General features: G+C 53.8%; 3 protein-coding genes across 3 annotated transcripts; 2 read left to right on the forward strand and 1 right to left on the reverse strand.

The window, feature by feature from the left end:
* Positions 1-15: 15 nt before the first annotated feature.
* On the forward strand, positions 16-2,461 carry LOC309582299 (kelch-like protein 11; the record flags this gene model as incomplete). The annotated part of the gene is made up of 2 exons (XM_082297377.1): positions 16-518; positions 732-2,461. 2 exons carry the CDS (start codon positions 16-18, stop codon positions 2,326-2,328), a joined length of 2,100 nt encoding a protein of 699 aa, XP_082153503.1. The 3' UTR covers positions 2,329-2,461.
* A 4,067-nt stretch (positions 2,462-6,528) lies between these two features.
* LOC309582215 (kelch-like protein 10) lies at positions 6,529-10,126 on the reverse strand (the record flags this gene model as incomplete). Its single annotated transcript, XM_082297253.1, has 5 exons — positions 9,948-10,126; positions 8,741-9,227; positions 8,030-8,647; positions 7,426-7,575; positions 6,529-6,903 (listed from the first exon to the last, which is right to left on the reverse strand). The coding sequence occupies exons 1-5, from the start codon at positions 10,091-10,093 to the stop codon at positions 6,529-6,531; spliced, it is 1,776 nt and encodes a 591-aa protein (XP_082153379.1). The 5' UTR covers positions 10,094-10,126.
* Positions 10,127-11,114: 988 nt separating this feature from the next.
* On the forward strand, positions 11,115-15,781 carry LOC309582316 (7-methylguanosine phosphate-specific 5'-nucleotidase-like). The gene is made up of 9 exons (XM_082297394.1): positions 11,115-11,143; positions 11,286-11,384; positions 11,872-11,941; positions 12,359-12,405; positions 12,856-12,941; positions 13,095-13,184; positions 14,214-14,376; positions 14,503-14,703; positions 14,980-15,781. The coding sequence occupies exons 1-9, from the start codon at positions 11,141-11,143 to the stop codon at positions 15,088-15,090; spliced, it is 870 nt and encodes a 289-aa protein (XP_082153520.1). The 5' UTR covers positions 11,115-11,140; the 3' UTR covers positions 15,091-15,781.
* Positions 15,782-16,836: the final 1,055 nt, after the last annotated feature.

Genomic DNA, 16,836 nt, shown 5'->3' on the forward strand with positions numbered 1-16,836 from the left:
CGCGCTCCACCCGCCATGTCGGACAAGATGGCGGCGGCCGCGGCCTGTCCGCAGCCGCAGCCCGGCCCCGGTCCAGGTCCCGGTCCCGGTCCCGGCCCCGGTCCTGGCCCGCCGGCGGTCGAGGCGGAGCGCGGGGGCCCGCGCGGCGGCGGGGCGGACGGGGAGGCCGAGGCGGAGGAGTTCGGGTGCCCGGCGCACTGCTCCGACCTGGCCTGGCGGCAGAACGAGCAGCGCCGCCACGGCCTGTACTGCGACATCACGCTGGCTTTTGGCGGCGCGGGCATGGCTCGCGAGTACCGGGCGCACCGGTCCGTGCTGGCCGCCGCCACCGAATACTTCACGCCGCTGCTCTCGGGGGGGTTCGCGGAGTCGCGCTCGGGCCGCGTGGAGCTGCAGAAGTGGAGCTCGGAGGGCGGCCCCGACCCCGACACGGTGGAGGCCGTTATCGGTTTCATGTACACCGGCACCATCCGCGTGAGCCCCGGCAACGTCCATGAGGTGCTGGAGATGGCGGACAGGTAAGTGCGGCCGGGGCTGAGGCTGGCGGGGACCGGGCCACGGCATCAGAGGATCACAGACTGGTTTGGGTCGGAAGGGACCTTAGAAGTTCACCGAGTTCCACCCGCTGCCATGGGCAGGGACACCTTCCATTAGACCAGGTTGCTCCAAGCCCCGTCCAACCTGGCCTTGAGCGCCTGCAGGGATGTATAACTCCCTTGTTTGTCCTGCAGGTTTCTGCTGACCCGGTTAAAGGACTTCTGTGGAGAGTTTCTGAAGAAGAAACTGAACCTCTCTAACTGTGTGGCGATTCACAGCTTGGCCCACATGTATTCCCTGAATCAGCTGGCACTCAAAGCACAGGATATGATCAGGAGAAATTTCCACAAAGTGATCCAAGATGAGGAGTTCTACACTTTGCCATTTCACCTTGTCCGGGACTGGCTCTCAGACTCGGAGATCACGGTGGACTCTGAAGAAATCCTCTTCGAGACTGTTTTGAAGTGGGTTCAGAAAAATCCTGAGGAAAGAGAGAGGTACTTTGAAGATCTCTTTAAGCTGCTAAGATTGTCTCAGATGAAACCCACGTACCTGACTCGCCATGTCAAATCTGAGCGGCTGGTGTCGAGCAATGAGAACTGTGTGAAGTTGGTGTCCGAGGCTGTGGAGAGCCATGCTCTGCGCTCTGAGAACCTGCAGTCTGGGAACCTGCAGCACTCCACCTGTCCCACAGCACTGCTGCCGCGCTTCGGCCAGAACATGGATGTCATCATGGTGATTGGCGGCGTGTCTGAGGGCGGCGACTACCTGAGTGAGTGTGTGGGCTACTTCATCGATGAGGACAGGTGGGTCAACCTGCCTCACATCCACAACCACCTGGACGGGCACGCCGTGGCCGTGACAGAGTCCTACGTGTATGTGGCTGGCTCCATGGAACCAGGGTTTGCCAAGACTGTGGAAAGGTACAATCCAAACAGAAATATTTGGGAGCAGGTCTCAAATCTAATCACCAGGAAACATTCCTTTGGCCTTACTGAAGTGAAAGGCAACTTGTACAGTATTGGTGGACATGGCAATTTCAGTCCAGGCTTTAAAGATGTGGCCATTTATAATCCTGAGCAGGACAAATGGCTGAACCTGGAGTCGGCGCCAAAGATCCTGCGGGATGTCAAAGCTGTCTCCGTGGAAGACCGGTTTGTGTATGTGGCTGCCCGCACCCCAGTTGACAGCGACAGCGAGGACGGGCTGAGGGCCGTTATTATCAGATACGATGCTGAAACCAGGCAGTGGCAGGACGTGGAGTCCCTGCCCCTCATCGACAACTACTGCTCCTTCCAGATGTCTGTTGCCAACACCAACTTCTACCACACGGCATCGTGCTGCCCCAAGAGTTACCCCATAGACAACGAGGAGGCCAAGGGAAAGATCTCCAGCAGGGCCTCGGATGAAATCCTGGAATCTTTGCCTCCTGAGGTCCTGAGCATTGAAGGAGCAGCAATTTGTTACTACAAAGATGACGTGTTTATCATCGGAGGCTGGAAGAACAGCGATGACATTGACAAGCAGTACAGGAAGGAGGCCTATCGCTACTGCGCTGAGCGGAAGCGCTGGATGCTCCTGCCCCCAATGCCGCAGCCCCGCTGCAGAGCCACTGCCTGCCATGTGAGAATCCCCTTCAGGTGCCTGCAGGGAACACAGAGGTACCCCATGCCACAAAATCTCATGTGGCAAAAAGATAGAATAAGGCAAATGCAGGAAAGGCAGATGCAGGAGATACACCGATACTCCCTGAGCTTACGGAGGATGCCGCGCTCCCAGATCGAGTGCTAGTGTCTGCAGTATCGCTCCTGATGAGCCTAGGAAATAAACCCTTTTGTTAGGCTTGATGTGTCTTTATAATTCATGAGGGTGTGAATTGGATTTGATGCATAAAACCAGCATCTGTTGTGTCCTGAAAATTCAGAAGCTCAGAAGTGGAGGGTGGGTGGAAATTGAGACACTCCGTGAATCCAGCAGTATTCCTTAATGATGCCCAGGGAAAAGCTGTAGCCTGTATCGGGCTGTGAAATGTCTCCGGGAACATTAAGCCTGTCACTTCTCTCCTCAGATCTTTGGTTCCAAGGATTTCTGTAGAGTTAGTCTCTAACAGTTCTACTTGGAAAATCAAAGATCTCTCTGTTAATAATTTAGTGGTTACATTTGTGTGTGCTTGAAAGCACCTGTTTCATTTGCACTTATCTCTTGACATTCCTTTGATTCTCTCCTCAGTGACTAAACTTCACAGGATTGGTGTTGGTGTACTTGGCTTTCCCAAGCTGGAGGCAAGTGCAATAGTTCTGTATGAAACAAAAGCACAATCTTTCTTTATGAAACTACTTCAGGATGTTTCTATGTGTATTAAATATTTTCTATCTGTGTGTTGTAGAGAGGCTGCAGAGTTTGTTTATAAATGGATGATTGGTTGGACATGACACTTGCTAAAAGAGAGCTTGAGGCAGTGGATTTTTTCAGGTGTATATGCACGTTTGAGTCTGTCTCTGACTCAAACTTAAGAACTTGGGTCAACAGCCTGAGCGAAGAAGTGACAACCAGTGATGAGCCACCCACCCACACTGGTTGTTCAGTCCTGTCAGAGTGGATCAGCGAGGGTGGGATTATTTCACGGGAATATAGTGAAACCTGAGCTACTCATAGGTCTTTTCTCAAATGTTGCACATGTTTTAATTCTAGTGAAAAGTGATGGAAGAGCCCCTGCTGTTCCCAGCCTGTCTCTGACAATCAGAAACCTTTGCCCTCCATGTGCTGTCCCAACGGGCTCCCAGCAGCTGTGCTGCAGCTCTGTACAAAGCTGGCACGAGTGCTCCTGCAGGGGGGAGAGCCGGGCTTTCAGAGTCTCCAAGTATCTGAATTTCCCCACTTGCTGTGGGGGTGGGATTTAAGTTCATTTAAACACCTTTTGGCATTCTGAGGTGGCTGTACATGCAAGTGGCCTGGTTGGCTCTGGGTTGCTTCCCGCTGCACTCCCAGGGAACAGAATGTGGAATATTCCCTTTGGAGTATCCCTGCCTCTCAGTTACTTGTCCCACTGAGCACTTATTCTCCCCAGTCCAAGAAGCTCCAGAAGCCTTTCATTTACCAATGGTTTCAGTGCATACTTCCTACCTCCTTTTCTCCCCATCCTTCCCTTCATTTGAATGTTCCAGGTTTTCCCATGCAGTCTTACTCAGGATCTTAGGGAAGGGAATGGGAGGAGTAGCCTGGGTATTACAAAATTTGTGTAGACAAACCTTTCTGGAAAATCTGTTACTGTTTTTGGTTCATTGATGATTTGCTGGTGGTTTTGATGTGGGTGACGTCTTTGCAAAGAACTTTTAACCAGTTTGGGGTTTGTTTTGGTTTTAATTATTTTGCTTTCTGAGCTGCTCCTTCTCCTTTTCCAGTTCAACAGGCAGCCCAGATCATATCTGAAACTCGGGGTAAGTCTTTCCACCGCTCGGTGTGTAAAGGTTTCTCTGATGTGTACGTCCCTTAATGCTCCACTTTGTGGTTCATGGGCTACTTTGATATCAATAACTTGTCTGTTTGTGAGAGAGTGTCCAGCCTTAGTTAAAAAAACTACCAAACTTGAAATTCTGAACAGTTTGTCTCAGTTTACTCCTCTGTGGTAACCATGTTGTATTTTCTTTGCCTGTTGGGTTGTTGGAGCAGGTGAAATTTACGCTGGTGGCTTCATGCAAGAGGAAATAGGTGAGTTTAAGGTGATGTTTGCAGGTGACTGTTTCCAAACAGCTGCTGCAGGCCTGTAGGCTGGGGGTTGATCCATGGAGTCTGGCTCATGGACTCTTGCAGGGCTGGCTGGAGTAGGTGCAGAATTGCTGCTCCTGCAGCAGTTTGTGATAAAGTGTGCAAATGCCTCTAGTGCATCAATGTAACAGCAATTTGTGGGAGCTGATTTTAGGATACTTTCCCAGACTTTGCACCAAAGCAACGGAGAGGAGTTCATGCCCTCCACCCTGCTGAACCAGCTGGAGGGATTTAACAGGCAGCTGGAGAGTGGTAGGTCACATCACCACAGCTCTCTCCAAGTCCTCTTGTAGTCTATCATTGAATCGGGACAATTTGTAAGGAGAAGCACCCAGATGGTTCTTTCAGTTGGAATAGGAGCTGAATATTTAATGCATGGCACTGTGCAGCAAAGAGGCGAGAACAAACCTTGCAGTCTTGCTTTTTCTAAGTAAAATTGACATTGCACTTCCCAGGAGGACTTTGGGCTGACGGACAAGCTGTGGCGTTTACTAAAAGCACTCCACTGAGAGACAGTGTCAGCCCAGCCCCACCCCTGGACAGGTAACCCGTGTGTGCCAGCCGCATGCCGTGTGTGCCGTGCTGTCCCTCTGTGTGCTCTGGGGGTGCCTGGCAGCAGCGCAGGCTGCTCTTAATGTTTGCTCTGCCTGTTCTGAGATAGTTTTAAGCAGTTGGGGTTTTTTAGCTTTGAATTCCAGTGGACCAGTGGCACTGATGTGGTTTGTGACTGATAGGTCAAACGATCCCTTACATCACTTGAGGTGTTGGGAGAATTGCATTCATGGCTCTGGCTGCAGTTTAGCCCATGAGCCTGTGAATCCCTAACAATTCCTTGTGGCCCTTGACCACCATAGCTTGCTGGGTGTTTATCAAATGATCCCATAAACAAAAGCCTGGAAATTCTTCCCGTGTGTTTCTAGTGGCTGGTCAGCTGTCAGCAGGATCCCAGTGTGTGTTCAGTAGGGGTAAGAAGGCTGACTGCTGGCCTCACTAAGGGAAAAGGACATTGGGGGGAGTTTTCCTCCTCTGTAGGACAATCATACCTCTACACCTGTCCTGATACCTGCCCCAAAACACACGAGTGATATCCTGACTTTCTGCTCAAAGTACCACTGGCACCTGGCAAGTGCTGGAAGTCGCTGTAGTAACTCCCAGGGGCCATTTGTGTACATAATATTTTATAACTGGATAATCCATTGGTACCCGGGGGTTGTATGTGTTTTTAGTAAGACTCTCTTGCACATAGTGGGAGACCACTCCAGAGTTGAAGCAGGTGGCCCGATGTTACATGTGCTGTGAACAACTGTGCCCAGCATTCTGCTTGACTATTGCAATGGCATTTTTCTCTATTACAGTAAATATTAAAATCCAAAGTCTTGGCTCATCTTGTGTGTTGTGGCTGACAACAAACCCGGTCCCAAGGAGTTACAACTTTTTATGTTATTCTTAACACAGCCTTGTAAGAGGATGTTGTAACATCCAATGGGCTTTGAAAAGCAAGCATAAAGAAAGTGGCTTGGATTTATTTTCAGCTCTGTCCACCTTAGGCTGGGGTAAAAGCCATCTCCTGTTTGACAGTCCTGGGTGGAATCTGATAAAACAGGTGCTCTTGAGGATCTAACCCTGTTACTAATATGAATGTAGAGTGTGGAACTAACGAGCTGTTTGATAACCATTAATAGCCAGATTCTCCTCGTGGATCCATGTCACTGTGGGTTGCAGCAGCTCTGCTCTCCTGGCACATTAAGAGAGGGACAGCAGTTTGCCAGGGAGCAGCACTCCTGTCCTTACCTGTGAGGTAAAGTAGTGTGTGTCATAAGCCCTTTGAAACAGATCCTGCTGTCCTGTTCTTGACCTTAAATACACTGTACTAAAGTTTATTGTAAGAGGTGAATTAATGAAAATAAACCTTTTATTTCTCTAGCATTCTGTTGTGCTTTTGATTTTTTTAAGTTGTTGTGTGGGTGTGGCTGATACTCAGGTTCAGTGGTGCTGTCTGGTGAAAGTTTTAAATCCTAATGATACCTTTGGCCTGTTACAATTGTTTCTATTTTTGAACAAGAGAACATACTCCCTTGCTGCCATGGGGACTTTATTACCTAAAGAGAACTATTTACACAGGCATCCAGTGATGGGATGCTCAGAAGACTTTATTAGGTGCGCAGAACTATTTACACAAGCATCCAGTGATGGCTGATCACAACACTCCTACCTAAGGGGAACTATTTACAACGGCGAGCTCCGAGATGAACTGGTGAACAAGATGTCCGTGGAGGAGCTGTGCTGGTGGTAGTAGTGTTGCCTGGCAATGTATTCCATGACATTGGAGAGCCCTGGCACCACGCAGCAGCTGACGGCACTGCGGGTGATGCCCATGCTGTTGGCGTCGTACCACTCGTTGGTGTCCTCCTCGTAGCACTCAGTGGCAACGGTGGTGCTGAACCCATTAAAGCCCCCGACCACGAACAACAGGCCGTCCATCACCTCAATGCCAAAGTTGCTGCGTGGATTGAGCATGGAGGGCACAGCGTCCCAAGCGTTGGCGACAGGGTTGTACGCTTCCACGCTCTGGAGGCGGTTGTTCCCATCAAACCCTCCAACCTGTGAACGCCAAAGGGACAGAGCTGAAAAGGGCCTTTCCTCAGCCAGATCCTGTCACGCACCCGTGAGATGGGAACTGCTCCTGCCTCCCTGGCTGCAGGCTGAGCATGGTGGAGAACACGAGATCTCCGAACATGGCTCTTGCTTATTGCAGTCTGCTGCCTGCACTCTGAGGAGCTTTCCAAAGCACTTTATGCAACTGTCAATTTTGACAGTTCTCCAGAGGTTGGATGCAGTCCATGGAGAAGATAAACAATGGATGAACAGGCCTGAGCCCCTGCTCTGTGCTGCTGGTGCTGTTGGCAGTGGCAGAAATTATGTTCTTTGCTGCAGCTGCTTAAATATTGTCAAACACCATTTTCATACCCAAAAGCATGTGATGGGTGATCATATTCTTGGGAAGTGCATTAACCATTCTGGCTCCTGACTTCCCTAAACCTCATGTAAACACATGGCCACCCTGGAGGTCTGGGGACTGCAGCCACCCACAGGACTGCAGTGCTGGGTGGTGTTGGCCCTTACCGCATACACCTGGTTCCCGTACGCCATCACCCCAACTCCGCTTCTCCTGCTGCTCATTGGGGCAATCAGGGACCACTGGTTTGTGGTGGGGTTGAACACTTCAGCTGAGCTGAGACACTGATCTCCATCAAACCCACCACAGATGTACACCTGGGGACAGGAGAGGTGGGAAAGTGTGAGTGGGGTGGTTAGACCCTTGGTGAGGAAATATGTTGAAGAGAAAATGAATGGTGTTGCAGGATTTTTGGGGTGTTTTGTTTTAGAATGGGAATGGTCTTGTCATCCTGGGTTTGAAGTAGCAGCAGTGCAAAGAGTTGATGCCAGCAAGACTTAGACTCTTGATTTTCCGAGCTGCATGAAGCAGACAGGCCTGGTGTTGCACCTATGGCCAGGAAAAGGGCTGTCGGGCAGCAGGTGGGCAGCAGCAGTGGAAGAGATTTTGTGCTCCTGGTCCCATCTCTGCCACACCAGGCAGGCTGCTTTATATCTGTAGCTCCAGGATTTAATGAATTGTTACGAATTTAAGTGTTACGAATTTAGTGAAGGTTTATGTGAACTCTCTTCATGCTGCAACCTCAACTGCTCTTAGTTGGGGTTAGTTTACCTTTCCATTCAGTGTGGTTGCACTGGCGTCGCTCCTCTGCTCGTGCATGGGGGTGATCAGGGTCCACTGGTTGGTGTCTGGGTCATACCGCTCTGCTGTGTTGAGCCGCATGTACCCATCAAACCCTCCCATGGCATAGATGAAGTTGTCCACAACGGTGACGCTGACATAGCAGCGCCGTGAGTGCATGGGTGCTACCTGCTGCCATGTCTTCTGGAGTGGATCAAACCGTTTGACGATGTTGAAATAATCTGTGCCATCAAATCCACCGATAACATAGACGTAGCCTTTCAAATAAGCTGAGCCATGATAGGCAACGGGGCTCTCTTGCTCCCAGGGGATGTTCAGCCACTTGTCAGTGCGGCTGTCGTAGGTCTCGATGGCGCTGGTCGCGCCGCCCCCACTCCAGCCGCCGATGGCAAAGAGGATGGCGTAGGGCAGGCGTGGCCGGGTGAGTGGGTTGGAGTTGACCGAGGAATTCTGGCCATAGGAGTTCAGGTCGTAGATTTCAGACAGGGCACTGATGAGGAGATCTTTGCAGTTGGCATTGTCCTTCACGTACTCGTGAGCTTTGACGTTGTTCATGAAGTAGTCGGACTGTAGGAGTGCCAGTCGAACCTGAAACATGCAAAGAGGAGGTTGGAGCACTAGTACTGAGGGTTTCCCCCTCAGCAGCCTTTGGGGACAGCTTCAAAGGTGCACTGCACCCACCTTGCTGAGCAAGCAGGCGATGTGCTGCCTCCTGTTCTGCGGGTCATGCGCAATCCACCTCAGCACAGCCTCAAACACAGCTTCTTCTCGCCGCACGTTAAGCTCATCCTTCTCAATGATGTGTGCCAGCTCCTCGGCAGAGAGGTCTAGGAACTCCTCGGATACTTGGGACACCTCCTCGAAGTGATGCAGGATGTACACGCAGGCAGCTGCGCGCAGGTCGGGGCAGTGGTAATAGTCAGTGAGTCTGCAAATGCCAATGCAATTCTCAAAGCACAGCCTGGAACTGAGGAACTCACAGCACAGGCTGACGATGCCCATGACATTGAACTGATCTGCTGCGGCAAGCAAACTCTCGACATTGTCCTCCGTGATCGGTACTGTCCTGGTGTAGGCGTAATTGATGATGAGACCCATCATTTCAGCTGAAATGCCAGGAATTTGATAGACCATCTTGTCTGCGCTGTCCCAGTTGGTAAACAGAGTCCTGAAAATATGGTGTTGCTGCGTTAAAACCTGCCCCTGGATCCCCTGTGTTCCCCCCGCCTCCAGGGCACCAGTTTTAGCACTGGTAGGAGCCACTCTGGGAGGCTCCATGGTTTATTGATTAATGTTTTACTTGCTGGTTGTTTGGAAAAGGAAACACAGCCTTTGGAGCTGGAGGCAGCAGGGCAGGGAGTTTCGTCTGAGAGGAGCAGAGGGGCAGAATCCCCCCATCGCCTGCTGCCCACACTGTGGACATGAGCTCAGGACAATGGGGGGTTTCTGGGTCCCAGTGCACACAGCCGGGGTATGTTCAGCCTCTCACCCAACAGCACTCCAAGTCCTTCTCCCCAAGCCTGCTCTCAATCCATTCATCCCCCAGCCTGAATTGATACCAAGGTGGGGTTGCCTCAACCCAGGTGCAGCACCAACACTTGGTCTTGAACCACAGAGAATCACAGGGTGTGGGGAAGGCAAAGCTGCCCCCAGGCTGTCCAGGCTCCAGCCCTGCGCTGTGTCTGGGGCTCCTCCGACACCACTGGCAGAGCCACTGATATGTGCTGGGCTGTGGATTAATCCTGGTGTTCAGGGAGGTCTGAGGAGTATGGGAAATCACTTGATGAGAGGTTCAGTGCAGGTGGAAGTACTGGAGGCATGCTGAGGCAGGATGACCTCAATCAGGAAATACTGTTTGTCCCCATTTCCTTGTGTTTCAAGTACTGACCTGAAGTAGATACTGCAGCAAGAGAGGATGAGCTTGTGAGCCTTGAATTCCACCCCATCCACACTGATGATCACATCACAGAATCTCCCTTCCAGGCGGAGCTCATTGGAGATGCTACAACTCCTATCGCTCATCTTCCTCTCCATGTTGGAGGATGAATATTTGGTGGGTGCAAAGCTATCCCCCACGTTGGAACCAGAGGCAGTGGACCTTGCTGAGGTGTGTGGAGCACTCTGGTGTTGTCTCCAAACATCCAGCCCTGAACCCCCTTGCTGGTTCTGGGCTGTGCCCCATAATGACATCACAGATGCAGGGGCCAGCATTCTGTGGTTGCCCCCAGCCTTTGCTTCCCTGCAGCCCGGGTTATGCTGGGTCCCGGACCTGACCGTGTTGATGGGTGCTTGGAGCAAAACCAGCCATGTGATCGATCCCCTGGCAACTCTTCAGTAATAACTCTCCTGTAAAATTTTCGTATAACAGCCCCAAAATGTGGGCGTGAACCACTGCTGAAGTGTCTTGTGCCACCTCGCCTAAGAGGAAGCTGAGGTATAGTTCAGCTCGTAACAGTGCTGTCACACACACTGTCCCCACTGCTTTGTCACTGAAGTTGTGCCAGGGGAGGCTTAGGCTGTTTATTGGGAATTTTGGAAACTTTTTTTCCGGAGGGGCTGTCCAGCCCTGGCACTGCCAAGGGCAGTAATGGTGGATGCTCACTCCTGGAGGGGTTTAAAAGTCTTGTGGATGTGGCACTTAGGCACATCGGTTAGTGGTGGCCTTGGCAATGCTGCGAGATGGTTCTTTGAGGGCTTCTGCCCCCGCCAGTGCTCCGTGACTCATTGTTCTCAGTGTTTCCGGGGCTGCGAAGTGGTTCAGTGCCGGGAGCCCTGCGGGCACGAACGGCTCCGCCGGTGACTTTTTTCTTTTTTTCTTTCTTTTTTTTTTTAATGCATCTTTCGCCCTCCTGGCTCGTCGCGAGGGACACGCAACCGCCGCTGCCGGTCGGGCGCGGGGCGGAGCGCGGGAGGATTCCCCGGCGCCAGCACCCCGCGAACGCCCCCCGAGCACCGCCCGTCCCCCCCGAGCACCGCCCGTCCCCCCCGGGCCCCGCGGCCGCGTTCCGGTCCCGCCCCCGCGGCCGCTCCTCCCCGCGGCTGCGCGGCCCGGGCCGAGCGGAGCGGAACGGAGCGGGCGAGATGGTGAGCGGGGCTGCGGGCCGGGAGCCCGGGGCTGGGCGGGGGAGCGCGGCCGGGATGGAGGGACAGCGGGGGCTGGAGGGTCTTGGTCCCCCTGGAGCTGGGGGGGCCCCGGGGCGGCACCGAGCGGGGTCTCTGCCTGCAGGTGCCCGAGCTAGAGAAAGCTACGGTCCGGATCCGGCAGCCCGAGCGTGTGCGGGAGATCATCCAGTCCCTCCGGGAGCAGGGGGTGGCCAAGCTGCAGGTACCACGGGGCAGGCGGTGCATCGCCCGTGCTCGGTCCGTTTCTCAGCTGCCCCTTCCTCGTCCCCCGCCCCGGCCTGACTTCTCCCAGCCCCGCAAGGAAGCACCTGCGGCGAGGGGTGCAGCTGGAGAGGGGGAAGCCTCAGAGGAAAGGGAGGACGGGGCTGGCGGCTCCCCCCGGACGGACCTTTTGGCTCGCAGTCATGAAGCTGTAACACTGCGGCAGTCCCCAAACCCCTGCTCCGCCCAGGCAGGATGAAGCCATTCGGTTCCGATAAGAGCTCCGGGGTGGGAGGGTGAGGACATCATCTGCCTCGCGGCTGGTAGGAGCGGCCACGTCGTCGCTGCCAGTCTGTGCCCACGGGAGACCGGTGGTGCCGGGTGCACGTTCTCGCAGGTGGCAGCACCTTGGCAGCACCTCGGGCTCACTCTGGCCAGGGCAGAATGCACTGGGTTGTGCACGAATTTGGTTTTCTCCCCTCTTCCAGGTCATTTCTGACTTTGACATGACGCTGAGCAGGTTTGGGTGCAATGGCAGGCGCTGCCCCACATCGCACAGTGAGTGTTGTTTTCACTGTCACTAGTCGTGTTTGGTTTCTGTGTTTGTATTTGACGTGGTTCCTGTCATCCTCTGTGCCCTCCTCTGCCAAGCCTGGCTGCTCCATCCTGTCCTCCACGCAGCTCTGGGCTTCACTGCGTGGTGCCAGCTGCCCACTGCCCACTGCAGGAGCTGGCTGCCTTCATCCCACTGCCCACAGGCATTGAGGCCGCTGTCCTGGCTGGGCCAGGCTCTGCAGTTGGTGCCTGCTGCGGGCTCACGGTGGGAGCCACTGCAATGGGACCCCACGGCGAGACTGTGCTCGGGTCGTGGTGTCACCACAGCCTGTACTGGGAAGAGCCAGCACTGCAGGAGTTGCTGTTAGGAAGTTTTTTATATTTCTGTGCTATATCATTGGTGTTTTGCTTTCTTTGCAGATATCCTTGATACCAGCCGTGTTATCAGTGAGGATGGCAAGAAGAAGGTGGGTGCTGTGTGTAAGGCACCATGTCTTGGCTCGGTGACTGTTGTACCTGTCACCCGTCATCAGGAGGTCGCACTGGCTGGTGTCACAGCTCTCCCAGCTGTGCTGGCTGCCGGGATGGAGTGGGAAAGTGCCCAGGCTGCATTTCAGCCAGCAGTGACAGAGGAGAAGTTAAAAAGGGAACTCAAATTTGCATGTGCAGCTGTGGGTGTTACAGTTCAATGAAAGAAGGGGAGGAGTGTCTGTACCTGCAGCATTTGGAGCGAGGTGAGAGCCAGCTAGGCTGGCAAGAGTTCCAGGTGTGCTCAGAGGGAAGATGCTCAGTGACAAAGTTTTGGTTGTGTTTAGGAAGAGTGGTGTTTTGGAGGATTTAAGAAATGCTAGTTTTGTTTATAGTTTCTTTAGACCTGATGTTCACTTTGTTCTTTTTCCCTCTGTGTGACACTCCAGCTGAAGGATCTGCTCCACTATTATTATCCCATTGAAATAGATCCCAACCGGACCCTGGAAGAGAAATGTCCCCTCATGGTGGAGTGGTGAGTGCTGTTTGTGATGATCTTGACCTTGTCCTACAGGACATGAGGCTTGAATCATCCCTGTGCTTGGCAACAATCCTGCAAGGTTTAGTTGTTGTTTCTGACTGCTCAGGGCCTCTGCCTGGGAGCTCTGTCACTGCTGCCTTTCCCCAGGTGGACCAAGGCCCATGAGCTGCTGGTGCAGCAGAAGATCCACAGAAGTGACATAGCCCAGATCGTCCGAGAGTCTGAAGCGATGCTCAGGTACGGGCACAGGGATGTGGTATTGAGGTTTGGGCACAGGGATGTGATGCTGAGGTACAGCTTGGCTGCCCACAGCCCTTCTCTCCTGCCCATGCAGGTCTCTGTGCTGTCACCACGCCACAGCGTGACCAGTGCCAGCCTCCCTCACTTGCTCCCTGGGCTGAGTTCTAACAAAGTCAGAACATGAGCCTGAGCTCGCTCCTTGGCTGGAGGCTGCTCCCTTCCTGCTCTGAAACCACTACCCCCTCTCTCGGGCCTTGGCAAGGAGCAGCTGAGGGGCCAGTGCTGGGCACAGCTCCCCATTTGCAGGGCGGGGTGCAGGGGCAGCGCGCAGCTCCCTGCTTCCAGCAGAGATGTGTTCTTTGCACTGCAACTGCCAGGCCTTATGCAGGCCCTTGGCTCAGCAGCAGATTTCACCCACAGGACAAAAATGTGCTAGAACTTGCTGCTAAAGCTGACCTGGCAGCTGCGGCCCTAAGGCTGGCTCACGGAGCTGGGTTCTGCCAGGGTGCTGCCAGGCTCGGGGAGGAGATGGCTTTTTATGAGCCCAAGTTCCACTTCTGCATGGAATTGTGTCCTGGCAGACTGAGGCTGTCACAGGTTGGTCTGATCATCCTCCCAACCAGTCCAACCTGTTGCACATCTCCCATGTGGTTCCTGGCAGCGCCCACTCGCGTGGGTATGTGCGGGCAGGCTGTGCCCTGTGCCCCTGACCGTGTTTGTGTACTAAATTTCTGGGCTGATGTGCTCAGGAGATGCCAGGCAAAAGGCTGGAGTGCTCTGTGTTCCCACAAGCGCCCGCCCAGCTGCTGCACCCAGAGCTCTCTGGGGTTCTCTGCACAGGGAGGGCCACGGGAGCACTGGTGCCACCAAGAGCTTATGCTGTTTGCAGAGCTCACCCGTGTGCTTCTGTTTGGGAGGTGCTGGGCAGGAGCAGGAGCTGGGCTGAGCGTGCTGCCAGCCCAGGGCACCGGGCACTGTGCCGGGGGCTGGTAACACAGCCCTGTGCAATGGACATTCCTGCTCTAGGGATGGCTTCAAGGAGTTCTTTGATCAGCTGCATAAGAACAACGTCCCCCTGTTCATCTTCTCTGCTGGTGTTGGTGATATCCTGGAAGAGATTATCCGTCAGGCCAACGTCTTCTACTCCAATGTCAACGTGGTGTCCAACTACATGGACTTCAGTGATGATGTGAGTTCTTGCACTGCATCTGTGTGTGTGAGGGGAGAGGTTGGGGCTGGGACCGAGGGCTGGGCCATGATTAGCAGTGATACCATCAGGTTAAGAGCTGTCTGCCTGTCTGTCCCATGTGCTCAGGGAGTCCTCACACACTTCAAGGGACCCCTCATCCACACCTACAACAAGAACAACACCGTGCTGCAGGGCACGGGGTACTTCCAGCAGCTGAGCACAAGGACGAGCATCATCCTGCTGGGGGACTCCATGGGTGACCTGACGATGGCAGACGGCGTTCCCAGCGTGGAAAACATCCTCAAGATTGGCTTTCTCAATGACAAGGTGGGTGTGAGGAGCAGTTTGGTGCTTCCCTAGCAGCCTTCCCCAGGTGCCAGGCCTGGGGCCAGTAGGGAGGGGCAGGGGACTGCCCCAGTGATTTGGGCATGTGAGAGATTCGTACGAGCTCCTGTGGGGTGTGCGGAGGGACCTGGGAGTGTCTGTTGAGCTCCTGCTGTGTCTGGGAAATAGTCTGGATAGTTATTGACCCCTTTATGGGTAGTGAAAGCTGTGAGTGCAACGTCTTCACCCTCAGCTGTTGGTTGTTCACGGTCCTGGCAGGTGGAAGAGCGGAGAGGGAAGTACCTGGATTCCTATGACATTGTGCTGGAGAGTGATGAGACCCTGGACGTGGTCAATGGGATTCTGCGGTACATCCTCACCGAGACATGAGCTGGGGAGGTGTCCCAGCTCCGGCCACACAGCAGGCACTGGGCACGGAATGTCCTTCCTGTGGCAGAGCTGGAGGGGACCTGCTGGTGCTGGCTGGGCTCCATCCCGACCTCACTAATGCCCTTGGCCAGCCCTGGAGCAGGAGAGTTGAGATGGAGGAAGCTTTTCCATTCGCTTTACTCTAACTCTGCCTGACTCTGCAGTTTCCCACCCAGACTGACTCTATCCCACTTGGACTTCATCCCACTGGGAATTCATAGCTTCCACCTCCTGAGGCCACGACAAACCATTCCATCTTTCAGACAGAGATGTTCTGCACTTGCTTCAGCAACTGAGGGTGGAATGGAGACAGTTCACTGTGGGCCGAGGACAGACCCGGTTTAGATGTGTCACTGTGTCCCTGGCTAAGAAAGCAAGTCTCTCTCTCGTCCTGTTTTTTGTGGGCTTCAAAGCTCCCAGGCTGACCCTGGTGCCAGTCCAGCCGCTGGGCTGGTGTGGCCCTGCTGGACATCACATCACCCAGCCCCACATTCCCCATGTAAACCAGCAGCTCTCTGGCCCCGTGTCTCAGCTCACCCGTCCCTCTCACACCAGTACAGCTCTTACTGTGGAAAAAATGCTTTACCAGCCGTCCCTGAAGGCCCTGGAGCTCAGCTGCTGCTGCTGCCCAAAGCCAGAAGTAAGTTTGTCTGCCAGGGATCAGGGGAGGAGGGGTAGGCATGGGGGAGGAGAGGCCAGTGGCAGAATTTTGGGTTTTAAGGAATGTTTTACCTGACCATGTTTGTGTACTAAATTTCTGGGCTGATCCTGGGCTCTCAGAGCAGCAATAGGAAAAAGCCATTTTATTTCTGTATAACCTCTGGTTATGTGGGACTTTGGGAAGAGCAGATTTGTTCTCTGTGTTGGAATAAAAGCATAATTGGCTAAAGCTGGGTCACGGGTGGTTTGTACCCAGCACCGAGGGGCTGGTGCTGGCAGCTGCCTCTGCTCCCCAGCTCCTCATCCCATCAGAGCCCCCCAGCCCTCACTGGGTGCTGGAGCTGAAGCCCTGTTGGCTTCAGTGGAGGATCCCAGGGGGGAATTCTGGTTTCTTTTGCCAGACCCAGATGCTGGAGCCTGGAATCCCCCTGGGCACCAGTAAAGCTGGTCCCTGTGCCGCTACCCCAACACATGGAAGTGTTTCATGGCAAAGTAACCAGACACAGTCAAACTCCTTGGAAACCTGGAGGAATTATTTATTTGGTGCAAGGCAGAGTCACCGTTTGAATGGTTTGCTCTGCACTGCTGTGCTTCTGTGTTTCTTCTGTCCCTGTGGAGGACAGACTGTGCAGAGGCTTTGGGAGCTGGCAGGTACCAGAGCTGTGTTGGTCCCAGCCGGAGAACCTGAGCACTCCCAAGGCTGTGACCTGCATTTAGGCTCGAAACTAAATTGGTCTGATTTGTCTCAGTCACTGGGGGCTGGGAGGTGGGGAGGGCATGGAGGGGGATGATGCTGCTCCCTGAGGGCTGGAGGACGGGGGTCTGTTTCCCTTCTCCCAGCTGATGAGGGGTTTGCCAGGTACCATCCTGACAGTTCTGGGGGGCCCAGACTTATGTAACAGCAGATGCCTGCAGAGTATCGGGGTTTCACCCTTGGAACCTGAGCCCCCTTCAGCCTCTCGTACCAGGGAGGATGGCAGCAGGGACAGAACAGGGACTGGGACAAAAGGGTTCTCTTTCCTCTCTCTAAAGAATTCTAAGTGTGCC

The sequence above is a fragment of the Coloeus monedula genome (assembly GCF_965178545.1).
Source record: "Coloeus monedula genome assembly, chromosome: 26".
Taxonomy (NCBI): Eukaryota; Metazoa; Chordata; class Aves; order Passeriformes; family Corvidae; genus Coloeus; species Coloeus monedula.